This window comes from Rana temporaria, chromosome 1, assembly GCF_905171775.1.
Source record: "Rana temporaria chromosome 1, aRanTem1.1, whole genome shotgun sequence".
In the NCBI taxonomy this organism is placed as follows: Eukaryota; Metazoa; Chordata; class Amphibia; order Anura; family Ranidae; genus Rana; species Rana temporaria.
This window is the reverse complement of record NC_053489.1, coordinates 622,928,666-622,955,854: the sequence shown is the minus strand read 5'-3', so window position 1 is coordinate 622,955,854 and position 27,189 is coordinate 622,928,666. Positions and strand designations below refer to the sequence as shown.

Sequence of the window (27,189 nt, the reverse complement as noted above, 5' to 3'; positions counted from 1 at the left end):
AATAAACGCTTGTATTTATTTCTGCTCTATATAAACACAGTGTATGGGTTATTCTGAGTGACTTCAGGGAAACTGTTTGCCAAATCCTCCTGTTATTTATTTATTTTCTATGCAGCAAGTACGTCAATTTCACATCTGGTCTAAATAGTTGAGGGTCCAGAGCTGGAAACGAGAGCTGACAGATAACGGGAGGTTCATTGAAGCTGCTAGGAGTACAGTAGGCTACAGCTGCTTTGCATTAACAGGGGATGTGGGATGTGTTCCAGAAAGACCATTGCATGGTATTTGATTGCCACTGCGTGCATGTGTGTCGGAAACAGTGCCAGGCTATAGATGGTCCAGGAAACAGAGCTTCATTTACAGTGGACCAGTTTTACACACAATGCATGTTATGTGTTCAATTTTAAGATCTACATTAGGATGAAAGATAACCAGCTGTCATGAGAGAATAATTTACAACGTAATTAAAACGAAGAGGCAGCACCAAAAAAATGCAATTTGCATCATCTTTACGAACCTTCCCCCCCCCCCCCCCCCCCCCCCCCCCCCCCCCCCCAGTGATCGGAAAGCAATCTACCAGTTTTAAGATCTTGGTGTTCTATTTTCCATGCCAGCAAGGACCACAATATGTGCGATAACATTGGTGGGATGAAGTTCTTTTGGGAGTAATGTATTTTCTTTTCCCTTTGCTGCTTTTAAAAATTTTAGGAACGTGCATGACAACACATCGGGCATGAGGCAAGAATCCTCACTGTGTGAATTACGAATAGATCGAAGCCCTGTACAAATTTCCCAGGATTATAGAATTACGTTTTGCCTACAAACTGTCTTCTCATTGTGGCCAGACTTTTCATGTGGACCTGTACTAAAAAAAAAAATTGAGATTTGCTACGTTGTAGGGAACACCTAGATACGTTCATCATATCTAAGAAATACCCACATTTTTTTTTTGGTTAATTATTTCTAAAAAATAACAGTACACTTCCTTTGCCTGGGCTCTACTGTTGTGCAGCCTTAAGCCCCACACACACTATGAGCTAGATTCACCATTGCTTTACGTCGGCGTATCTATAGATACGCCGCGTAAGTTGAAAGATGCGCCGTCGTATCTATGCACGCTATTCATGGAGCTAGATACGCCTGAATTATAGCTTCCTCCGACCGACGTAAGTGTTAGTACGCCCTCGTATCTAGGGTGCATATTTACGCTGGCCGCTAGGGGCGCTTCCGTAGATTTACGCATGGAATATGTAAATGACCTAGAAACGCCGATTCACGAACATACTTGCGCCCGCTACGCCGTTTACGTAAGGCTTACGTTCGGCGTAACGTTACCCCTGCTATATCAAGCGCAGCCAATGTTAAGGTATGGACGTCGGAACAGCCGTCGAAATTTACGTAAGTGGTACGTGAATGGGGCTGTGCGTAGGTTACGTTCACGTCGAAAGCATTGAGCCGGCGTATCTTAGGGAGTATATGCGACGTGACTGAGCATGCGCGCGCATTCGCCGTTCGCTCTGGAAAACATTTACATGGGGTCACGGCATTTACATGGGGTCACGCCCACTACCTTCCACATTTAAATTAGGCGGGCTTACGCCTGCCTATTTACATTATGCCGGCGCAACGTACGGCGCCAGATCTTTGTGAATACTGGTCTGGGCGCCCTATTTTAGGTCGGCGTAGCGCATATGAGATGCGCTACGCCGGCCAAAATATACGCCGAGCTACGTGAATCTAGCTAGCTCTATTAGTTTTCCTGCAGGTTTTTCTCTTCAAGTTTACTAAAACCATGTAGTGCAAGGGACTGCCTGATTGCATACAAATTGAAACTCTTAGGCCCCATACACACAATAGAATCCATCAGCTGAAAAATCCCAGCGAATGGGTTTCAGCGGATAGATCCTATGGTGTGTGTACACTCCAGCGGATCTGTTTCCGCGGATATTTATCCCCTGGGATGGATTTCCAGCGGATAAATATTTGATGACATGCTATCAAATCTATCCGCTGGAATCCATCCCAACGGATGGATCCGCTGGTCTGTACAGACTCACCGGATCCATCCGTCCGAAGGGATCCCCCGCATGCGTCGTAATGATACGACGCATGCGTGGAATTCCTTATATGACAGCGTCGCGCACGTCGCCGCGTCATAATCGCGGCGACAGCGCGACACGTCATCGCCAGAGGATTTCGGCGCGGATTTCGATTCGATGGTGAGTACACTCCATCGCATGGAAATCCGCGCAAATCCTCGAGGATTTATCCGCGGATACGGTCCGCTGGACCGTATCCGCGGATAAATCCTCTCGTGTGTATGGGACCTTAAGGTTTGACCTCATATTAGATGGTTTTGGTAAACACAAAGAGAAAAACCTGCAGGAAAACTGATAGTGTGTATGGGGCTTTACTACTGCTTCTGACTGCTGGTTTTGTGAGATTTGGTGATATCACTACTGTGCTTCTTACTGTTCTCCTTGCTGGAGAGGAAGCTATACTTAAGGACCTGCTGCATCGTAAAGGATAAGCGTGGGATATCGCAAAATACAAACTTACATATTCACCTACAGTGAGGAAAGTAATTATTTGATCACCTGCAGATTTTGTAAGTTTTCCCACTTGCAAAGAAATTAGGATCTATCATTTTTATCATAGGTGTATTTTAAATGACAGAATATCAACCCAATATCCAGAAAACACATGATACAAATGTTATAAATTGAGTTTAATTTCAGGGAGTCGGGCCTCGTACACACGACCGTTTTCCTCGACAAAATCTATCAAGAAAAATGCTGGCAGAGCTTTTTTGCCAAGGATAACGTTGTGTGTATGTTCTTCGTCGAGGAAACTGTTGTGGATCTTGACGAGAAAAAGAGAACATGTTCTCTTTTTTTTTTCTCGTCGGGAGTCTAATTTTCCTCGTCGTGTTTCTCGTCGGGCTGGTTTACGACGAGAAACACGTTAAGTGTGTATGCTTAGAAACGCGCGCATGCTCAGATTAAAGTATGAGACGGGAGCGCACCTTCAGTAAAAGTAGCGTTCGTAATGGCGATGGCTCATTCGTCACGCTGTAACAGACTGAAAAGCGCAAATCGTCTCTCACCAAACTTTTACTTAACACACAGTAACATGAGATTAGTAAAAGCGGCCCCAAGGGTGGCGCCAGTGGAATCCAACCTACCCCTTTATAGTGCCGTCGCACGTGTTGTACGTCACCGCGTTTGAGAACGACGAGATTTTGTCTTGACAGTGTATATGCAAAGAAAGTTTGACAAGATTCTCGACAAGCCTGACCAGAAACTCGTCGAGGAAAATGACGTTTCATTTACGACGAGATTCTCAGTCGTGTGTACGAGGCCTCAGATAAGTATTTGGTCCCCAAGCAAAACATGACTTGGTAGTTGGTGGAGAAACCCTTGTTGGCAAGGACAGAGGTAAGATGTTTTTTGTAGTTTGTTACCAGGTTTTCGCATCTTCTCTAAATCCCTAAGGTTTTTTAGCTGTTGCTTGGCAACTCAAAGGTTTCAGTTCCCTCCATAAATAAGGTCATGAGACTGGCTTGGCCACACCATGACCTTAATGTGCTTCTTGAGCCACTCCTTTGTTGCCTTGGCAGTGTGTTTTGAGTTATTGTCATGCTGGAAGACCCATCTGCGACCCATCTTTAGTGTTCTCATCCAAGATTTTATTGTACACGGCCCTGTCCATTGGCCCCTCAATGCGGCAAAAGTCGGCTTGTACCTTTTTAACAGAGGAACAGCCCCAAAGCATATTGTTTTCACCTCCATGCTTGACTGTAGAAATGGTGTTTTTAGGGTCATAGTCAGCATTTTTCCTCCTCCAAATACGGGGAGTCAAGTTAATGCCAAAGAGTTCAATTTTGGCCTCATCTGACCACAGCACTTTCTCCCAATCCTTCTCTAAATCATTTAGATGTTCATTGGCAGACTTCAGATGGGCCTGTACATGTGCCATCTTGAGGAGGGGAACCTTGCGTGCACTGGTGAATTTCAATCTATGACGGCGTGTTGTATTACCAATGGTTTGTTTGGTGACTGTGGTCCCAACTGCCTTCAGATAATTCACAAGCTCCTCCCTTGTAGTTCTGGGCTGATGCTTCACTTTTCTCATGATCATCCTCACCCCATGAGGCGAAATCTTGCATGGGTCTCCAGACCAAGGGTGACTGATGGCTATTTTGTATTTCTTCCATTTGCGAATAATCGATCCAACAGTTGTCTCCTTCTCACCAAGCTTTTTGCTCATGGTCTTGTAGCCCATTCCAGCCTTGTGCAGGTCTACAATCTTGTGCCTGATGTCTTTTGACAGCTCTTTGGTCTTGCCCATGATTGTGAGATTTGAATGAAAGATTTTGTGCATAGGTGTCTTATATACACTGTGACAGGAAGTCAGGTAAATCTGTGGGTGTTGTCAGACGGGAGATACATTTCTGCCTTGTTTAGACAATACACCAATTGTTATTAGGCGTCGGCTGCAGAAGTAGCCAGAAAAGGTTTAAGGGCATTGGAAAACTTCAGCTGTTCAGAATGAGGCAATTAAAGGGTCACTAAAGGAACTTTTTTTTTAGCTAAATGGCTTCCTTTACCTTACTGCAGTCCTGGTTTCATGTCCTCATTGTTCGTTTTTGCTTTGATGTTGCTGTAATTCCTCTCTGTTCTGGACACTTCCTGGTTGTCTGTTTCCTGATCACCACAGTACTGGGAGATTTCTCACTGTGGTCACTAATCAAGGAGGTGTGATTACTGTGTGTCTAAAACCCCTCAGCACCAATCCAGTTTCGTTTTACAATCCATCACTGCCCCCTATTGGCTCTCTGGCTCTGTACATCAGAGAACCAGGAAACAACAAAAAAAACTAAACTAAACTGTAGGTACATTATATGATTGTTTTTTATCTATTTCTAATCATTTTTAAAAGGAATCGGTTAACTATTATGTCTCTATACCCTGTAAACGGTCATTTCAGCTAAACTTTTTTTTTTTTTCCTTTAGTGACCCTTTAACCACCTTAACCCCTGAGCCTGTTTTTCAGATTCGATGTTTACGAGACTAAAACAAAAAAAATTTTTTTTGCTATAAAATTACATAAAACCCCCAAACATTATATATTTTTTTTCTAACACCCTAGAGAATAAAATGGCAGTCATTGCAATACTTTTTGTCACACCGTATTTGCGCAGCGGTCTTACAAGCGCACTTTTTTTGGAAAAAAATCACTTTTTTTAAATTAAAAAATAAGAACAATAAATTTGGCCCAATTTTTTTACATATTGTGAAAGATAATGTTATATCGTCGGCACTTTAAAGATGAATATCTCGGTTGTGGCAGCTGCCGCCGTTACCGAGATATTCATCTTTAAAGTGCCGACGTAGAACGACGGTGGGCGGTCGGTAACTAGTTAAGGCCTCTAAGTAATCCAGAGGATTACCACTGATTGCTGCATCCTGAGGCTTTGTGAGTAAGGAGAGCAGTGTGCAGTGTGCTGAAAGTCTTCTGAGGTGGTGATTGATTTTTCTGTGTGATAAAAATCAAGACTATTGTTTTTCTGCTGTATGACCAGCAGTGTCTGCTCAGCAGTAGGCTGTGCCAGACTCCATAGATATGTTCCTGTGTGGTGAAGGTAGACGCCCCAAGTGGCCAGGGTTTATTTTATGTTTGATTTTGTTTATGCTGTTTGGATGCTTGCACTTGTTTCCAGCAAGATGGAAGAATAAACCAAAATCTTTGTTTTTCAACGGTCTTCGACTGCCTTTCTGTATAAATTCAGTGTGTAGTGAACCCATTCAGGGGGTCACACACCCCGCTACCAAGCTAACCCCTTACAACACATACCGTATATACTTGAGTATAAGCCGACCCGAATATAAGCAGAGGCACCTAATTTTACCACAAAAAAATTTATTGACTCGAGTATAAGCTTGCCTCACTTTTCCTCACTGTGTCCATGTCCATGCCTCACTGTGCCCATGCCTCACTGTTTTCATGACCAGACACATTTAACATGGGAGTCTATGGAAGGGGTGCCTGGCTTTGAAAAATCGCTGCTCCCCGGCCTTGGGTCCCCCGGACAACAAGCTTTGCACACTTGTAGAGGAACAAGTGTGTGCCAAGTTTGGGGTCCAGGGGACCTACGGCTGGCCGGAACCGGGTCCCCAAAGTCTGGGAGATCAGGCGCAAAAAGGTGACTCGAGTATAAGCCGAGGGGGGCATTTTCAGCACAAGTGAACAAAAATGTGCTGAAAAACTTTGGCTTATACTCGAGTATATACGGTAAGTTGTCGTTAGGAGCACCTTCTTCTTAAATTGACTTGACAGGACTTATCTGTGTACCACATGAGCACATACTGCAGCCAGTCTGTGGGAGCCAGAATTATTGTTGGAAGGTAGGGCATCAAATACTTATTTTACTCACTGAACTGCAACTCAATTTATAACATTTGTATCATGTGTGGTTTTCTGGATTTTTGGTTGACCTTCTGTCGCTATCATTTTAAAATACTCCTACAATAAACATTATAGACCCTTCATTTCTTTGAAAGTGAGCAAATAATTTTCCCCATTGTATATGGCTGCAGCATCTTTCCGCTACTTGACCGCTGATAGCTCCGTTCTAGGTCTTCATCGATCAGAGAGCTGTTACCGTCAGTCATCAGTCTCTGCTATGCTTCTCCACCGCTCATTGGAGTGGCGGGCTATGGCTATGGAGGGGACGGGAGTTGCTGACTTAGGCTCTCAGCGGCGTGCTCAGAGGTTGTCAGCTGCTCACCAGGCATCTGGGTGGATCCTGTCCTTAAAGTCAGAATCCTTCCAGAGCCTGAACCAGCTCTGCAACTTCAGCCAACTGCGGGCTGAATCTGTCTCACAGGAGTGCAACAACAAGTTCTCTTTTTTAAATCCCCAAAGATACAGCATGAGATAAGACCCAATGAGTGATTATTAAAGAGGGGGGGATGCACTGCATGGAGCCTACATGCAATCGTGGTGATTGACCAGTCCTTTGTCATCCATTAGCATTTTATTGAGCACCTATTGGCCACAGTACAGGTCCCATTAAAAGAGACCTGGCCAAGTCACTAAAGAAATCCAAATAGTAACTTCTTTGAAAATAAAAGGAGGTATACTTTTTCAGAACACATACCTCCTACCTCTCCTCTGTTCTAGCTCTGCAGCCTCTACTACAGTATTTAGCATTTTAAAACTTATGGAAGTGTTGGAAGCTTGTGCCCCCCACCACACGCTGTTGTTCCAACTTGTAGTGGTCAGAAATAGGAACCACATCGCTGTCATCGCCTTGTAGCACTACGGTCCTCGGTTCGAAACCCAGGCAGGACCCGATGTGCATGTTCTCCCTGGTCTCATGTGGGTTTCTTCGCAGTAGGTTAATTGGCTGTAGTATGTGTATAAATGTGAGATCTGTACCTTAAATTTTGAGGGTAGCATCTTCTGTGAATTTTTTTTTTTTAAAGTAACAAACATGTTAAACTTGCCTGCCCTGTGCAGTGGATTTGCACAGAGCAGCCTGGTTTCTCCTCTTCTCGGGTCCCTCTTTGCTGCTCCTGCTGAGTGCCTTCACAGCAAGCAGCTTGCTATTGGGGCACCCGAGCCGAGCTATAGCTCAGTGTCTCTATTTAGACACAGAGCTGCAGTTTGGTGTCTCTCTCTCTCTCTCTCTCTCTCTCTCTCTCTCTCTCTCTCTCTCTCTCTCTCTCTCTCTCTCTCTCTCTTTCTCTCTCTCTCTCTCTCTTCAATTGACAGCAGTGGGAGCCAATGGCACCCGCTGCAGGAGGGACCCATGGAAATCGCTGGCTAGAGATGGGTCTCGGGTAAGTATTAGTGGGGCTGCTGCACAGAAGGTTTATATTAATGCAAAGAATGCATTAGAATAAAACCTGCCTTCAAAATCCCTTTAAAGCAGATAAAAAAACACGCTTTATTGCAGAGAAGTGTTTCTTTTTAAAAATAGTTACGGTACATCATTTATATAATAATTGGTGCCTCTGCCTAAATTGTAACCCTCACCTTCAACTAAGAACGCATGTCCGATGCCACTGTTTGTTATGTAACTAGCTGTTGAAGGGGGAGTTCCAGTTGTTTATGCATAAGTAATTTTTTCTGCTGTTTCTTGCTGAATTATATATTATGTTAAACCAGAAGTGAGTGTAGGGCCACTTTCACATCTTTTTACAAACAGGCCATCAAAGAGGAAATGTTTGGTATTTCTGACATTTATTTAAAGTGAAATGTTCCTTTGATGTTCTCCTCCTTTGGCCCGTGTCAGTGCGGTTATGTCAGGACATAGCGTCTACTAAACTTGTAGGCACATTGTAGTGTCTGTGTGATATAATAAAGTGTCCTTGTTAAGGATCTGTTTGATTGGTGTTTGGGTCCAATGCCAGGCTGACCATGTGCAGTGTGTGTTGAATATTCCGGGCTTTGCAGAGGTTATTAAATACATGTCAATAGATTTTATTGCACATCTGTAAACAAGTTTTGGTACACGCTTGCCACTTATTAATAACTCGGCCAAAAGCACCTATTCGGGAGCCAGTATTAAAACTTTCCTGCTTAAATATTCCGAATTCACTTTGGAAATTTTTCTGCACTGTTTAACAAAAAATATGATGCCATATCGGTACAGTAACCTTGTGATGGACCATTGATGAGACTCCGTCTCCTGGGGTGGGTAAATATTTGTTTTATTGTTTATATTCAATCTGATATTTTTGCTAGCAGTCAAGTTGGAGCCCGCAGGAATACATAGGGGTAGATTTACTAAAAGTGGTGCACTCAGAATCTGGTGCAGCTGTGCATAGTAGCCAATCAGCTTCGAGCCTCAGCTTGTTCTATTAAGCTTTGGCAATAAAACCTGGAAACTGATGGGTCTCTAAGCATAAGTAAGCCTGGTTTTGCGCTCTTGAGCTTTAGTAAATACAGCCCACAGCGCGTATGTATGGACAATGGTGTCACTATTACCATGTATAGACTGCTATGGCTCCTATTTCTCACTAATGACAACATGATATGTCTGTTATACAGTATCTAGTATGCTTTTATTATTGCTTATTATGACACAAATGTTATTACTGCAATGGTGTCTTAGACAGAAGTTGTAGAACCCATTGGCATCTCTGCTGGCATCACTGGCCCTAAGTGAACATCGCAAGGAAATGAAGATCCCTAGTATTGTTGGTCAAAGTAGATGTAAACCTTACCTGAACAACATTTAGTTTAACGCATTTTGTACCATTTTTAAAGCATATCTAAAATCAAAACACAAAATTACATATAGGCTTCAGGTTTCAGTTCTCAATGACTTCATTCTTTTTCTGTAACCAGAAAGTTGCATTAAAAAGAATAAACATAAATTTTATTGGTACAAAAGTTATTTAACCACTTGGCGCCCAGAGGACGTCATATGATGTCCTGGGCTTTGTGGTGGTATATCTGAATGATGCCTGCAGCTACAAGCATCATTCAGATATTGCCTTTTTCAGCTGGCGATTCCCTACACCACAAGAACGATCATAGTGGCTGTTCCGCCGCTTGATCGTTCTTACGGGCAGTGAAAAGGGACGTTCCCCCTTCCCGCCACTTTCTGGTGCTTCTCCCGACTCACCGATGCGATCGGTGAGTCGGAGAGCGGATCTGCCGCCCCGGATGCTGATCATGGAGATTTCCGGCGGACCAGATGGTCGCCGGAGTCTCTATGATCGGAGGAGGCCGGGTGCGATGTTATGACGTCACGCCCGGCCTCTGCATTCAGCCTCGGCGCCGCTTCCCAGCCTAGTGGTGAGATGTGGGGTCTTATTGACCCTATATCTCACTGTAAAGAGGTCCTGTCATGTCATATTCCTATTACAAGGGATGTTTACATTCCTTGTAATAGGAATAAAAGCTATCAACATCTCTATTTTCTTTTTTAGGAAAATTTAAAGCGGTTGTATACCCGCGATGATTTTTTATTTATTTTTTTTCCACCTGAAAGGCAAAAGCCATAATGAGCTAGTATGCACCGCATACTAGCTCATTATGAAATACTTACCTCGGAACGAGGTGTAGAGAACTTACCTGGTCCACGCCGAGCGAGATGTCATCTTGCGTCGGCGTGTCTTCCGGGTATCGCCGCTCCAGCGCTGTGATTGGCTGGAGCGGTGATGTCACTTCCGCGCATGCGCGCAGGAGACTTTAATCCGGCAAGGTCTGGCGGCTGCCGGCCCTTTAGTCGAGGCTCCTCGCTGCGCATGCGCCGCTGCAATCAGCGGCGCATTGCGAGGGGAATATCTCCTAAACCGTACAGGTTTAGGAGATATTCTTTATACCTACAGGTAAGCCTTATTATAGGCTTACCTGTAGGTAAAAGTGGTAGTAAAGACTTTACTACCACTTTAACAATAAAAAAAACATTATTTTTAAAGTGCTCGTGTTCTTGCACGCAGAAGCGAACGCATACGTACATATTTAAACGGTGTTCAAACCACACATGTGAGGTGTCACCGCGAACGTTGGAGCGAGAACAATAATTCTAGCTCTAGATCTCCTCTGTAACTCAAAACATATAACCAATAAAAAAAAACTTAAAGCGTCGCCTATGGAGATTTTTAAGTACCGAAGTTTGGTGCCATTCCACAAGCGTGTGCAATTTTGAACTTTTGGTAACTTCATCTTTTTTTAAAGCATGAGAAAAGAAATTTCCTCCAAAAAAACGTTTTTGAAAAATGGCTGTGCAAATACCGTGCGAGATAAAAAGTTGCACTGACCGCCATTGTATTCTTTAGGGTCTCTACTAAAAAAAAAAAAAAAAACATACATCGTGTTTGGGGGTTCTATGTAATTTTCTAGCAAAAAAAAAAAAAAGATTTTTACATGGCAACCTTGCTGTAGAGAGGCTGCGGCCTGGTGGTTGAGGACCCCCGAGGTTTCGCAGACAAATCTGCTTCTTCAGGAGAAATAATGCAAAGTACTAGCTCTGGCAAAAAACATAATGACAGTCAACCGAAGAATACATAATTATCAATACAGCAATAGCAATACAAGAAGGTAGCCACCGGATTGCTTGCCAACAAGGATCAGTGTTTTGTTGGCAGAGGAATTGGAGCAAGTGTGCCCTCTGCCCTTCAGTGAAAATTCAGAAGCACACAGTTGGGAGGGAAAGAGAGCAAATTAAAAGAAAAGTATGGGAATTGAGATTATTCAAGAATTACACCTCGGCTGACCGGCTCTAAGACTGAGGACCAAGCGATCAAACCTTGCCAATCCTTTGGTTCTCAGAGCTCCCTGAGCAGAGAGGCGGTGACTATCAGTCACCGACTCTCTGCTCTGCCGCCCCCCCACCCCCACACGCTCACTGGCGCTCTGGGCTGTGGAGGGGGCCCTGTCCTGAAACGGATGGGCGCGAACTGTCACGAGGGGCGGCACTTACCTAATTGAGAGCTCCGGGGAGAACGATACCTGGTAGTTCTGGGTGGTGAAGAGGTGGATGGCCTAGACGGCACACCGCTAAGCTGCGGCCTGTCGTGAAACCAGCGGCCGCGAACTGTCACGGGGGGGGGGCGGCACTTACCTCACTGAGGGCTCCGGGGAGAGCGATGCCTGGCAGTTCTGCGGGAGGAAGAGGGAGGAAAAGGTAGAGAAGGGGCAGTGGGAGGCGGATGGATTAGGCCGCAGCCGCGGTCTGTCCTATATGGCCAGGCTTAAGCGTAAGCCACTCGGGCGGCGCGGAACAGGTGATAGATGCGGCTGGGGTAGGTTATTGTAGGGGAGGGCTGGGAAAAAGAGACAGTGTCAGGGACTATAGACCGGTGCATGCGAGGCAGAGATTTAGAGGCTGGATCCTGGATGCGGGGAAGCTGGGTGAACCTGCCTGCCTGGAGCTATGAGCCACACGTCCTACTCCTAGGAGCATGCACCGATCTGAGCTCCTGTTGCTATCCTTGTATGCCCTTTAAACTGAACCATCAGGGTTGGTAACCATGCTAAAGCTGAACCCCCCCCCCCCCCCTAGTGAATTCCAAGCATCTGTGTTACACTATATTGCATGAAAGCCAACAATTATAACCAGTACCATATGAACCCAATGTAGAAGTGAGATAAGCGCTATCACTGAGAACACTGGAAGCTTCTGATAACTTCCTTGGCAAACAGTATGTGTGACAAACACAGGCAAGTAGATATTTTGGGCGTCTAGTGAGGGAGGTCAGATGATCTGCATATCAGTAGATCTCCCGGCCTCAGAAAACGAAGCAAATTTCTCAAAAGTTGTGTTTAGCTATCTAAACAGATCTGTTATTAGAAAATATGAAATACAATCATGAAATGGCACAACAGACAAATAAGTGTGAAATTTGCATCAAAAATACTTGCAGGGAGGCCGTAAACCAGAATGTCTGCGATTACTTTTGAAAAGCGTCCTGTGCGTTTTCTGTGCACTGCGGTGCAATTTAGATGCCAATTCCAGGCTCATTGCCTTCTATGGGAACACATCTGAATCGCACATATCCTCAGTTTTGAACACAAACTGATAAAAAAAAAACAGCGTGGGGTCATATGGATTATGAGGGGAAACCCCACATCAAAAAACAAAAAAAGGCAGAGTGGGACACCCCCCTCAAATGATAAAAAAACAAAAAAATAAACATGTTCTACTTGCCTGCTCGCACTCAAGTCCTGCTCTATGTATCCATATGACACATGGAGCTGCAGCTCGGCCCCGCAACCCCGCTCTCTCCTTAACCACTTAAGGACAGCCTAACGCCGATATACGTCGGCAGAATGGCACGGCTGGGCACAAGCACGTACCTGTACGTCCTCTTTAAGTGCCCAGCCGTGGGTCGCGCCCGCAACCTGGTCCGAAGCTTCGTGACTGCGGGCCCCACGGACCCGATCGCCGCCGGGGTCCCACGATTGGTCACAGGAGCTGAAGAACTGGGAGAGGTGTGTGTGTAAACACACCTTCCCCGTTCTTCACAGTGGCACTGTCATTGATCATCTGTTCCCTGATATAGGGAAAGGGGATCAATGTCACACGTCCAGCCCCGCCCCCCTACAGTTAGAAACACATATGAGGTCACACTTAAGCGCCCCCTAGTGGTTAACTCCCAAACTGCAACTGTCATTGTCACAGTAAACAATGCATTTTTTATAGCACTTTTTGCTGTGAAAATGACAATGGTCCCAAAAATGTGTCAAAATTGTTTCGATGTGGCCGCCATAATGTCGCAGTCACGAAAAAAAATCGCTAATCGCCGCCATTAGTAGTAAAAAAAAAAATTATTAATAAAAATGCAATAAAACTATCCCCTATTTTGTAAACGCTATAAATTTTGCGCAAACCAATCGATAAACGCTTATTGCCATTTTTTTTCTTTTACCAAAAATATATAGAAGAATACGTATCGGCCTAAACGGAGGAGGAAAATTTTTTTTTTTTTTTTTAATATATATATTTTTGGGGGATATTATTATAGCAAAAAGTAAAAAATAGATTTTTTTTAAAAATTGTCGCTCTATTTTTGTTTATAGTGCAAAAAATAAAAACCGCAGAGGTGATCAAATACCACCAAAAGAAAGCTCTATTTTTGTGGGGAAAAAAGGACATCAATTTTGTTTGGGAGCCACGTCTCACGACCGCGCAATTGGCACTTAAAGCGACGCAGTGCTGAATCTCAAAAAGGGGACAGGGTTCTTTACCTGCATATTGGTCCAGTTCTTAAGTGGTTAATGGCTTCCACTGCTGTCCCGGGACAGCTGAGGCTCTCGTGCACATCGATTGTTTGAGAGGGGGCTCAAGTGAGTTGGGGGGGGGGCTGTGGGGGAAACAGCACACAGTTTTTTTGTTTTTTTTGTGTTTTTTTTTACCTTCATGCATATGCTGCATGAAGGTAAAAAGCCTTAAGCCTTTTGCCCTTGTTCACACTGTCACGGCTTCAAAGTCACTACATGTCATGCAACTTTGAAGTTGTATGACAAGTCTCAGGAGTGTTAAAGAATGTGTTAGCCCTGGTTCAGAGACTTTGCTTTTGCAGAAAATGTGACATCATTAAGTACAATGCAGGGCCAATAGCTCTCCATTGTAGTTAAGGACACTAAGGGATTGTCCACAAGCCAGTGTCGGAGAAGAGATGAATGACTGCTTCTGGGTTAGTAAGGGATAAGGTAAGTAAAAGTACTACAAGTTTAATAGGAAATCAAGATGACTGTACCAATGTTGAACAAAATCTAATCTACTTTATTGATTTTGTTCACTAGTGGTGCAGTCGTCCTGATTTCCTGTTATGCTTGAATCTCACAGTTGAGTCCTGGCTTGGCACCCGGGACTTGAGTACCCTAGGCATAGGCAAGCATCTAACCCTTTCATTGTAGGGGGAACCCCACTGCAAGCATGCCATTTTTATTTTCCACTTTAAATTTATTTCTAGCATTTTTTTTTTTTTTTTTTTTACCATTATGTAAAAAATTATAATAAAAATATATATATATATATATATATATATATATATATATATATATATATATATATATATATATATATATATATATAATCTGAGATGTTTGCCTTTTTTCTCCTGTAGCTCAGACATTGGGAGGGGGGGGGGGTTTACGAAAGGCAAATCCACTTTGCACTACAAGTGCAGTCGCAGTAGATCTGAGGGGAACACGCAAGGAAAATAAACAGCATTTTAGCTTGCACATGATTGGATGATAAAATCAGCAGAGCTTCCCCTCATTTCAGATCTTCTCCTAATGAAGTTTTTAGCTAATACAAAACAATCAGTGAACGGATGTCTGAAAGTGATGAAGTAATACTTTTGGCTGTTGAGCATTCGGCTTTATGCTCCGTCTAAGTGAATAAGCCCCTCTGTGTATAATACTGGAAATGTCTGTTGTAGAGCAGCTTGAAGAGGGTGGATTTTAGTGAATAGCCCAGCATTTTCCTAAAAACAAAAAGCACTTTGAAGATCACATACAAGAGTAGAACATTCTGCATTTTTTCAGTTGCTGTATACTGCCAGTACACATAAAAAGTAGAATGCCGCCCCCTGCTTTCTGTAATTGGAAACGGCACCTAAACCTCAGGAGCACAAAATACAATAACGTTAGGCGTGCTTCATAGAAATTCTGTGCAGAAAGAAACCTTTTATGTTACCTGTCTCCTGAACATACTAGCTGTCTGGTAGTCATTTCAATAATAAAGATTATATATATATATATATATATATATATATATATATATATATATATATATATATATATATATAAAATTTTTTTTTGTTTGCTTTTTGTATTTTTTTTCCCGGCTATTAAAGGGGAGTTCCAGCCTTTTTTATGTTTATTAAAAGTCAGCAGCTACAAAAAGTGTAGCTGCTGGCTTTTAATAAACAGACACTTACCTGCTCCACTGTCCAGCGCCTCCATTCAGACTGTGGTCACCCGGCCGTGACAGCTTTCGGTTTCACGGCCGGGCACTCGCTGCACGAGCCGCGCTGTGCTCTAGGAGTGGATAGGCGATCGCCTGGGACCTGTCACGTGTCCCAGGCAATCACCAACAGGGAGGGGCCGCCCAAGGCGATATGATGAAACGCCTAAGCGGTCCCTGGGCGGAAGGAGGAAGTGGGACAGGAAGTCCCACTCCTAACGAACCCCCCCCCCCCCAAAAAAAAATAAATATGACATGCCAAATGTGGCATGTAAGGAGGCGAGGAGTGGTTTAAGCGGAAGTTCCACTTCTGGGTGGAGCTCCGCTTTAAACCCTTTGGACTAGGATATAGATCAGGTGATCTGACTTAGTTCTGATGTAATTTGCTGCATGCTTTTTTTTTTTTTTTTTTTTTTTTTTTCTGGGTCAGTGATAAAGAAAGTACACAGAGCACCAGGCAGCTAGCACTTTCTGTACAGGATCAGCAATGGCAGCTACAAACTTTCACAGAATATATTTCTCTTGAGGTCTCTTGTTCACAACAGTGCCTTTTTTTTTCTTGCGTTTTAAAAACAAAGTGACATTTGAGTAAAGTGGAACTTTATGCCAAAAACATGGGGAATTGACAGGATTTGTAATATAGTAAAGACCTGAAATGGGGTTGATTTACTAAAGGCAAATAGTCTGTGCACTCTTGCAAAGTGCACACTCCATTTGCCTTTAGTAAATCAACCCTTATGACTTTTCTACAACAAAGTTTCTTACCTGCCTGTCCGCTCCTGTACATTGCATGTGCATCTCGGTGAACAATTTTGGCAGCGCTGAGATTAATGAACTCCTACACGTGTGGCTGGCAATCGGTACCTGGGAGCCAACCACCTGCAGCGGCCGGCACAGAGCTTCAGGACACCACACCACAGCACTGCAGTAAAGGCAAGTATAATTCTGACATATAAGTACCGTATTTATTGGGGTATAGCGCGCTCCCGCGTATAGCGCGCACCCCTAAAGTTGCAGCGGATTCCTGTGGGAAATTTTTTTTGTACTTACAGTTTTGGTGTCTTGTGCGATGTCCATCGGCGGCTTCGTCGGGTCCGGCGTCCGTCTGCGGCTTCGGGTGTCCTCTTCGTCGGGTCCGGCGTCCTTCTGCGGCGTCCTCCCCGCTTGTTTCCCACGCCGAGTTTGAATACTGCGCCGACATATACAGAGCGCAGGCTCGGCAACTCTCGCGCTGACGTCCTGTACGTCCAGGACGTGAGCACGGAAGGACCCGAGACTGCCGAGTGTACTGGGCTCGGTATATGTCGGCGCAGGATTCAAACTCGGCGCGGGTATCGGCGTATACCGCGCACCCACGATTTTACCCTGATCTTCAGGGCAAAAAAGTGCGCGGTATACGCCGATAAATACGGTAAGTGATAGTGACTGCGCTGTCTGTCTGAGCGAACAAAAAGTGATACAAGGCCCACTGAGTGGGTAAAATGACCACTAGGGGCAACTAACCTCCTATTGAGTGAAATAAAGTATACCAATATACATAAAAGCAGTATGAACTACCAGTGCAAATGCGTGGATGCTCGAACAAGCATAAGGCTGCATTCACACCTGGGTGTTCGGTCGTTTTTTCGGGCGTTTTTTTTTTTGCGCGTATTCATGCTTATTTGCGCGTTTGCATACAGCGTCGTGCGACGTTTTTGTACTTCGGCGTTTCTTATTTTAGCCAATAGGAAAAATTATCATCTTTTCATCACTTGTTGCTATGTTGGTAGATTTTTTTTAATCTTCTGCATGGGCGACAAGTTCTATTGATTAAAGCGACGAAACGCCCATAGCAAACGCCCGTTGTCGCGCGATACGCTCAATACGCGCGTTTCCCATTACTTTCTATGGGGAAAAAAACGCTCAAACGCCGCTGTCGCGCGATTCGCGCGACAAAAAAAGGTCCGGGACTTGTTTGAGCTTCGCGCGACAGGCGTTTGGGCGTTCAGGTGTGAACAGTCACCATAGGGAATAATGTTAATTCTCCCCTCTGGCGTTTGTGAGCAGTGCGCTTCAGGCGTAAAAACGCCTAGGTGTGAATGGGGCCTTAGGCAAAACATGAACAAAAATAAATTGTGTATAATAAGTAATAAATATAAATGTAAATAAGTCCAGTGAATACACATAAACGTGAAATGACAAACACACAAGTGTATGATGAAGCAAAGTCTTATGGACGGTGATTCCAAAGAAAAGCCAAACTCCAGTGTTGGGAGAACAAACTTCAGTGCAGACACCTCTTGTGGTTCCTAAATGCTCACCTCACAGCTATAGCACGGACAGCCAAAGACACCACGGGTGTATACGCAAAGATGCAGCAAGGCTTGTATATAGCTGAGGGGCTCCACATCAGATAGGCATAAAAAAGTAAACAGCAAAGGGATAATGGCGTAATACTGTGAGGGTGCTTGAGAAATGATAAATCACATAGACATGCACTCACATGGAGGCCATGAATAGTGGACCGATCTCCAACGAACGCCGAGTTCGCAAGTGATCCTGTGTGTGTTCCTGAGTGTCTGTCTTCCACTTCCTCCACCTACTGGCTTGCCACGTAGTATCAAGTGTGTTGCTTAGAGGATGTGGGTAGAATGAAAGAGAGGGAGGCACATAGTACAGTTCCGCAATAAAAAGTATTTAATGAAAAAATAAAAGTTGCACTCACATTTGTAACGAAGGGACAAGGTCAAAACACATACGAGCAACGAGCTCCTCTCCCTGCCGTCAGAGCGTGTAGGATCTAGTGCTCCTGGTCCCTACGCGTGTCGTCGCATCACGTGACTTCATCACGGGATATATAACTATAGTATAGTTCTATTGGCTGCAGTACAGTGGGTTTCACTGCATTGTGCTGAAATAAAGCACCCCATGCTAAAGGTGGTGAGAACTGGCCTTCTCTTGTATTGAGACTGCAATGGGCTAGACTTTCCAGCACAGTCCAATGCAACTGGTGTAAACTGCCTCTCAATGAACCTATACTTTGTTCATACTAAGCAAAGTAAGGGCCATGTTGCACAAGCCGTTTTGTTTGTGGGGATAAATCTCTTGCAGAGCTGTGGGAAGCAAAGATATCCCTCATTACAGTGGTTGTATACCTTTTTTTTTTTTTCTAGCACATTTTTACCTACAGGTAAGCTTCATCAGGCTTACCTGTAGGTAAAATGAATATCTTCTAAACTTGTACCGTTTAGGAGATATTCACCTTGCGTGAAGCCACTGACGTCAGCGGTGCATGCACAGTAAAGATCTGACGTATCGTGCCCGAATGGAGGGCTCACGCGCGCATCATGACCCACGAACCCGTAAGAATCGCCAAAGCAAATACTTTTACTTCTCTACACAACAAAGGTCTTCTGTAGTTATAATTCACTCCCCGACATAGTGTGACAACACTGCGCATTGGGTAGGTAGTGTTTTTTTGCCAAAAAAAAAAAAAGAAAACTAAACTAATGCAGCCACCATATACTAAGCCCTTGTATGGTGCAATTGATATTACATGTGCTTAGGTTTAGATACATTTTAACCACTTAAGACCCGGACCAAAATGCAGCTAAAGGACCTTGCCCCTTTTTGTGATTCGGCACTGCGTCGCTTTAACTGACAATTGCGCGGTCGTGCGCCGTGGCTCCCAAACAAAATTGGCGTCCTTTTTTCCCACAAATGGAGCTTTCTTTTTGTGGTATTTGATCACCTCTGCGGTTTTTATTTTTTGCGCTATAAACAAAAAGAGCGTCAATTTTTAAAAAAATGCAATATTTTTTACTTTTTGCTAGAATAACTATCCCCCAAAAATATCTAAAAAAAACAAAACATTTTTGTCCTCAGTTTAGGCCGATACGTATTCTTCTACCTATTTTTGGTAAAAAAAAAAAATCGCAATAAGCGTTTATCGTTTGGTTTGCGCAAAATGTAAAGTGTTTACAAAATAGGGGATAGTTTTTTTTGCATTTTTAAAAACAAAAATTTTAATACTAATGGCGGCGATCAGCGATTTTTTTTTTTTTTTTTTTTTTTTTCGTGGCTGCGACATTATGGTGGACACTTCGGACAATTTTGACACATTTTTGGGACCATTGTCATTATTTTTACAGCAAAAAATGCATTTAAAATGCATTGTTTTATTGTGAAAATGACAATTGCAGTTTGGGAGTTAACCACAAGGGGGCGCTGATGGGGTTATGTGTGACCTCGTGTGTTTACAACTGTATCATCGATTGTGTCCCCCTATAAAAGGGATCACACAATCGATGACGCCACCACAGTGAAGAACTGGGAAGATGTGTTTACACACGGCTGTCCCCGTTCTTTAGCTTGGGGGAGCAATCGCGGTCCCGGAGCTTCGGACCGGGTCGCGGGAGCGCGCCCCGACCCACGGCTAGATACTAGTACAGGACGTACATGTGCCATTCTGCCGACGTAAATGTGCAGGAGGCGGTCCTTAAGTGGTTAATTGGGATTAACGGGACTGTATGAAAATGTATTACTTGCTATATGTTTGTGGAATAGTCTGAACATTCCCTATGTTTTCTGTCATTATCAGCTGGATCTGTGAACAGGAACAGAAGATCGATTACATTGCCCTTAGAAGGTACCTTGGAAAGCCAATTATCATTACCCTGTCCAATGCAACCTATCAGGGAGACCTGATTCATATTGATCACAGTCGGTCACTTATGTTGAGTAAAGGTAAGTGTGTTAAAGGTTATTATTGTCAAAGCATTTACAAAGCAATTTTTGTTTCGTTTTGTATAGAGTACCGTGTATACACGAGTATAAGCCAAGTTTTTTTTTTTTTCAGCACTTTTTTTTTTTGCTGAAAATGCCCCCTTCGGCTTATACTCGAGTCACCTTTTTGCGCCTGATCTCCTGGACTTTGGGGACCCGGTACCGGATGGTGGTAGGTCACCCGGACCCTAAACTTGTCACATGTAGTCCCACTCTTTTACAATTGTGCAAAGTTTGTTATCTGGGGGACACCAATTTTTCAAAGCCGGGCACCCCTTCCATAGACTCCCATGTTAAACGTCAGTCTAGTCATTGGCGCAGTGAGGCATGGGCACAGTGAGGCATGCATATGGACATAGTGAGGCATGCAGATGTACACCCTAGGCCAGGGATAAGCAATTAGCGGACCTCCAGCTGTTGCAAAACTACAAGTCCCATCATGCCTCTGGGTGTCATGCTTGTGGCTATCAGAGTCTTACTATGCCTTATGGGACTCGTAGTTCTGCAACAGCTGGAGGTCCGCTAATTGCATATCCCTGCCCTAGGCTTATACTCGAGTCAAAACGTTTCCCCAGTTTTTTGTGGTAAAATTAGGTGCCTCGGCTTATAGTCGGGTCGGCTTATACTCGAGTATATACGGTAGTTAACCACTTTCATATTGGGCCTATTCTGGCACTCCTCTCCTACATGTAAAAAAAACATATTTTTTTGCTAGAAAATTTCTCAGAACCCCCAAACATTATATATGGTTTTTCTTTAGCAGACACCCTAGGGAATAAAATGGCGGTCATTGCATGGTATTTGCGCAATAATTTTTCGAGCGCCATTGGGGGTTTCATGAATTGAAAAACAAAACGGTAAAGTTAGCCCAATTTTTTTGTATCATGTGAAGGATTATGTTACGCTGAGTAAATAGATACTTAACATGTCCTGCTTTAAAATTGCGCACACTCGTGGAATGGCACCAAACTTTTTTACTTAAAAATCTCCAAAGGCAACGCTTAATTTTTTTTTTTACAGGTTACCAGTTTAGAGAGGAGGTCTAGTGCTAGAATTGTTGCTCATGCTCTAATGCCCTGTACACACGATCGGTTCATCCGATGAAAACGGTCTGATGGATTTTTTCATCAGATATCCGATGAAGCTGACTTTCATCAGTCTTGCCTACACACCATTAGTTAAACCGATCGTGTCAGAACGCAGTGACGTAAAACACAACGACATGCTGAGAAAAATTGAGTTCAATGCTTCTGAGCATGTGTTGATTTTTAACCGATGGTCGTGCCCACACATGATCGTTTTTTTCTATCGTTTTTTTAACCATCAGACGAACCGATCGTGTGCACGCGGCATAATGCATGCAGCAATACCTCTCGTGTGGTTTGAACGGCGTTTACATATGTGGGCTGGACTTGCATGTGTGTTCGCTTCTGAGCGCGAGCTACCGGGGGCAGGGGCATTTATATATATATATATATATATATATATATATATATATATATATATATATATATATATATATATATATATATATATATATATATAATATATAGTGTATATGTAGCACTACCCCCGGAGGAGCTGCTGGTTGTTTTGGGTGGCACATTTACCTTGTGACTCTTCCGAATTCCTAGGGGTGAATGGTGCATGTAGCAATAGTAAAATGTCTGCAACAAGTGTCTTTTCTAAGCTTGTTTTTACCCGGCTGGGTAATAAAGATCAACTGGTGATGAAAGGGATAGAGTTTGCAGGAAAAAGGAGAACGGCAGATTCAGGCGTAGTATTTGGAACATGTGTAAAATACAGTACAGCGCTGCAGTACACGGAGTGCCTTGACGGGGCCTGCAGTTCACACAGACTACAGATACCACCTCACATATCCCACAGAGGGTCCAGAGGGAGACCTAAAATCCTCAGGTGCGCTGAGATCACTATAACGGTGGTCACACTGACAGGGTAAGGAGACTACAATACCACTTTTGGGTGCTTTCCTGGTGGATGACGTTTTCCCTATCCTTTAAACTTTTCTCTTTGGGTGTCTATTTGGATTTACCCTTCAAGGAGTCGCATATCCTGCAAGGACTTATTTTTTCATATGTTTTTCTACACATTCATTATTAGTGGGATCTACCCCTCAAGGAGTCACTTATCTTGCAAGGACTTATTTTTCATATGTTTTCCACATATTAGTGGGACTTTTCTATATTCGCACATGTTTTTCTGTGTCACTTTTTTTCTATATGAATTTTCCATTGTGAGAAGCGTTTCTCAATCATCATTCAATTTTGTCTATTTAAGTTTTTAATTTATTTTAAAGCTTCGATTTTTTTTTTGATTTTTTTTAGCGCTGTACTGTATTTTACACATGTTTTTATGATTTTTTTTTTTTTTGTATCACAATTTTTTTTTGGTACTGGCAGCTTATTATTAATCTATCACTTACCATTGGGGTTTATTATGTACATATTTATCTAGCGCAGTGTTTTCCTTCTGGAATTTTTTTTTGGTAGTATTTGGAACAGTCCTGTTCCCATATAGAACACTTTCCGTACCACTCCTGCCTGAGTGGGTTTAGTGTACCCGGACAAGCCTCTCTCACTGACCTGGCAGCCGGAGTATCACTCGAACCTTGGTAGGATAAAGTCTCTGCCGCAGACCCTCCTGAATGAACGTCAGGGAGACACCTCTGCCACAGGCCCTCTCTGATTGCAGTTATGGAGGAGATCCTCCTTGGGTGAATTACGCCTGAATCTCCTTCTCAACGTCGCCCAGGTACCGACTGACAGGTGATCGATCCTTCAGTGTCCGGCTACCTTGATCCCCAGTGGTTTGTCGAAATCCTTTTGGATCGCCAGCCTCTCATTGGCGCTCCTCAGACGGACTCCCCACCAAACAGCTATACCGCTTGGGATCCTCAAAGGTGGGAACCCAGTCGATCACTGGGTCCCGTCGCTGCTCAAATGTTCCGGACCAACATGGTCCCGGAACCAGGAACACCGCCGGGGCGCCGTGATGTGGTCACCCTTAAGGTGGGTGCCACACTGGACGAAGAAGACCCAGAACCAATGGCGTCTGCCCCATAAATACCCTCCCCCAGCATGCACAGTGAGGCTCAACCCTCCTGATTGGCTGCTGGGGAAGAGCACCCAAACCTTGACTCCACTGCTGCCATCTACTGGGGTGGGAAGAACACCCTAGAACAAAAGAATGATCCCACAGCACAGCCAAGCTGAGACAGAGACCCTGTTTTGAACATAACAATTTGGATCAGAGTTTAACTACACTCTGATCCCCCTCTGAATTTAAATGGCACCGGTACTCTAAAGTAACCAGGCGTTACACATATATTGTATATTGTAAGGGGTTTGCTTGGTAGCGGAGTGTGTGACCCCTTGGATGGGTCCACTACACACTGAATTTATACAGACAGGCAGTCAAAGATGGTTGAAAACAAAGATTTTGCTTTATTCTTCCATCTTGCTGGAAACAAGTGCAAGCATCCAAACAGCATAAACAAAATCAAACATAAAATAAACCCTGGCCACTTGGGGTGTCTATCTTCACCACACAGGAACCTATCTATGGAGTCTGGTACAGCCTAGTGCTGGGCAGACACTGCTGGTCATACAGCAGAAAAACAATAGTCTTTTGATTTTTTATCACACAGAAAAATCAATCACTTCCTCACCTCCTCAGAAAACTTTAAGCTACTGCTCTCTTTCACTCAGCCTCAGGATGCAGCAATTTGTGGTAATCATCTGGATTACTTATAGAGGTCTTAATTGCCTCATTCTGAACAGCTGTAGTCTTCCGATGCCCTTAAACCTTTTCTAGATATTTCTGCAGCCGACGCCTAATAACAATTGGTGTATCTCCCATCTGTGACAACACCCACAGATTTACCTGACTTCCTGTCACAATAAATTATATATTTTATTTTTTTGATTAATTTTATTCCTATTGCAAGGAATGTAAACATCCAAATCTATAGTGACAGGTCCTCTTTATGGTACAGATGCGGGGTCAATAAGACCCCGCATCTCTCCTCTAGGCTGGAAAGCATGCAATTGAGGAGAAAAAAAAAACACCGATCTCATACTGATAGCCGTGATCGTGGCTTTGTTTACATCTGGGAATCGGGGTGCCCGGGCCTCTGACGGTCATAGAGATGACTGGTGACCATCTGGTCACCGGAAATCTCTATTGTCCTCAAAGCATCATTCAAATATCCCCACTGAAAGTCCATGACGTCATATGACAGCCTTGGGGGTGAAATGGTTAATGATTAAAACCTTTAAATACATCAAGGGGGCGAATAAGGTTCAGGAAGGAAGTTTTTTTCCAATATGAAACCAAAATCAAGAACCTAGGGACATGACCTCAAACTAACTGGAGGAAAGTTCAAAACTTGGAAAGTATTTTTACTGAAAGAGTAGTTGATGCTTGGAATAAACTACCAGCAGAGGTAGTGAGACAGTCAACAGTAAATGGTTTAGATCGACAGTCAAGACAATACATTTTAAAGGGATATTAACCACCTCCTAGGCCAATTTTCAGCGCTGTCACAATTTGAATGAGAAATACACATGCAACATGAGAAAAAAAAAACGGAAATTCAAAAAAAAGTTTAAAATGCGTTTCTGTTTATAACATTTTGCCAATAAGTAATTTCTCTTCATATATTTTGACCAAACCATAATCTATGTATTTGTTGTGAAGTTTTATATATATATATATACTGACGGCCGGTCTCATTTCTTGAGGCCCTAACATGTCAAGACAGTACAAATATTCCCCAAATTACCCCTTTGGGCCCTTTCAGGCGGACCTGATCGAAGCCTCAATTCACTCTTATGGGGCAGCTGATGTCAGCGGCGACATGTCCACTGACACCAGCTGCTATCCAGTCCGATCCTGTCTGTGAAATCCAGACGGAAGGAAACCCTATTTTCCATCCGTTGGATTGGATATAAAAACGGACAGGCTGTACGTTTTCATTTGATTTCCCCATAGAGAGCGGGACTCTGACAGGTCTGTCTCGGCACAGTGAAAACAAAAAGTGGGTATACTGCGCTGCTTAAACAAGTGTGAGACCAGCTGCTAACACGGCTAATAAGGACAAATCAGCTGGGGAAAAAACCGAGAACAAAAATGTGTAGCGCTACGGTCAGATAAATGAACAACAATGTGAATTGTGGTTCCTCATGTGAACACAAAAAGTGGTGAAATATAAAAAATTCCTGTAAAGAAATTCCTATGTGAAACAAATGAAAAAAGTCCAATATGTGCAATAAAATAACATCAAGTCCATATGAACAGAAATCACCATGTGCAAAAATGGAGCCAATCTTGATTATACTCCAATCATAAATAATCCAAATGTGAATGATCACCGCCACCAATGAGGACAAATGGAGGCTTACCAGAGCTGATGGACTTGAGATGACATACGTCATACAAGTCTAAATAGGCTTAAAGTACCAGGCAGGGTACGAGGCGAGACAGGAAACGGCTCCTTATATAATTTAGATGGCGTGTTTTATTTTTTTTTGTTTTTTTTTTTTGAGTCCTCCAATAGAATATTCTCCAGAGCTGTAGACCTAAGATCTAGCTTGGTGAAGCCAAATTGAGACCGGCATGCAATTGGAGGTAACAAAAAAGATAGGGGTTCGGAAGCGCAAACTTCTGTTTTAGATCTGAGAACTGTAGCAGCTTGTCTCCCCTGGCAACCTCACCCTTTGTTTTAATCCCTCTTGACACCCATATAATTGGATCTAAGGTGAACAGATGAGGAAAACGAATGTTTCTCCACAAAAGTTGAGGCTGGGGATATGGCAGTAGATGCAGGAGCCAGCAACCGCTGAACACAATCCCAAGCCTTAACAGTGGCTCGCATTGTGCCCGTCAGAGGATACAGAGCCCCTATAAACAAGGACACGCATGCTCTCAGAAGAACCCATCGCCGCCGCCTCGAAGATCATGGAAGAATCCATGTCGTCGCGTAGAAGCCATCTCTGTGCAAAAACTCCCTGGCCAGCTAAGTAATATTTGAAAAGATCAGGAAGACCCAGACTCCCCTTGTCCCCCAGGCCTCCTGCAAAGCCAAGAGTCCAATTCTGGGATGGGGGGGGATTGCCCCATATGAAAAAACCAAACATGCCGTGGACACAACGAAAAAAGGAGTGCGGAATCCAAACAAGCGAGTTGGGTAAAAAAATACAAGACTGGAAGGATTTTCATTTTTAGAAGGTTTATCTGTCCCACAATAGAGGGGGGTTCTTCCATAGCTCAACTTTCCTCTTTAGGAGATCAAACAAGGGCTGCAGATTCAAGCTAAAATAGTACACAGCCCTAACAGATATCCAAACCCCCAGATAAGTAAACTGAGTGACCCAATGTAGTGGCAATCCTGGATCCCCGCAGCCCTGGTATCAGGATCCAATGGAAGAATATTGGATTTGTCTCAATTAACTTTAAGACCAAAAAAGATTGCGAAATTATCCAAAATGCCAAGGACCGCACAAAGAAATGTACCAGGTAATGTCAAGAACAGTAGCACGTCATCCGCATACAGTGCCAAACAGTCTTTAGGCTCCATTCACATCTATGCGACAAAACGCTGGACGCTTGTGCCGCTAGAGGGGGGAATTCCCATTGCTGTCTATGGAGATGGTTCACATCTCATAGACGCCGTACGCCTGTCGCCTGAAAAAAAGTCCCGGACCCTTTTTTTCAGGCGACATTGGCGTTCTCCCATTGACAGCAATGGGAAGAATTTGAAAAAAAAAAAAAGTTTCACACTCGCGGCAAAATACGCCGTTGTCGCGGAGGTGTGAATGGAGCCTTAATATTCCCAACTTCCAAGGCCCCAACCGCATGAGAGGAACTCAGCGCCACTGCCAATGTTTCATCAGAGAAAATGGGAAGGGGGATAAAGGGCAGCCCTGCCTGGTTCCCCTACCCACCTCAAAAGAGGGAGAGATAGAAGA

At 43.7% G+C, this 27,189-nt stretch overlaps 1 protein-coding gene across 2 annotated transcripts in view; it reads left to right on the top strand.

The window, feature by feature from the left end:
* LOC120924395 (piRNA biogenesis protein EXD1-like) overlaps positions 1–27,189 on the top strand; it is a 147,026-nt gene that overhangs the window by 32,313 nt on the left and 87,524 nt on the right. For both annotated transcript variants that reach the window (XM_040335341.1, XM_040335340.1), the window contains exon 2: positions 20,016–20,161. In XM_040335341.1, coding sequence (XP_040191275.1) covers positions 20,016–20,161 — 146 coding nt within the window. The remainder of the gene's footprint in view (positions 1–20,015; positions 20,162–27,189) is intronic.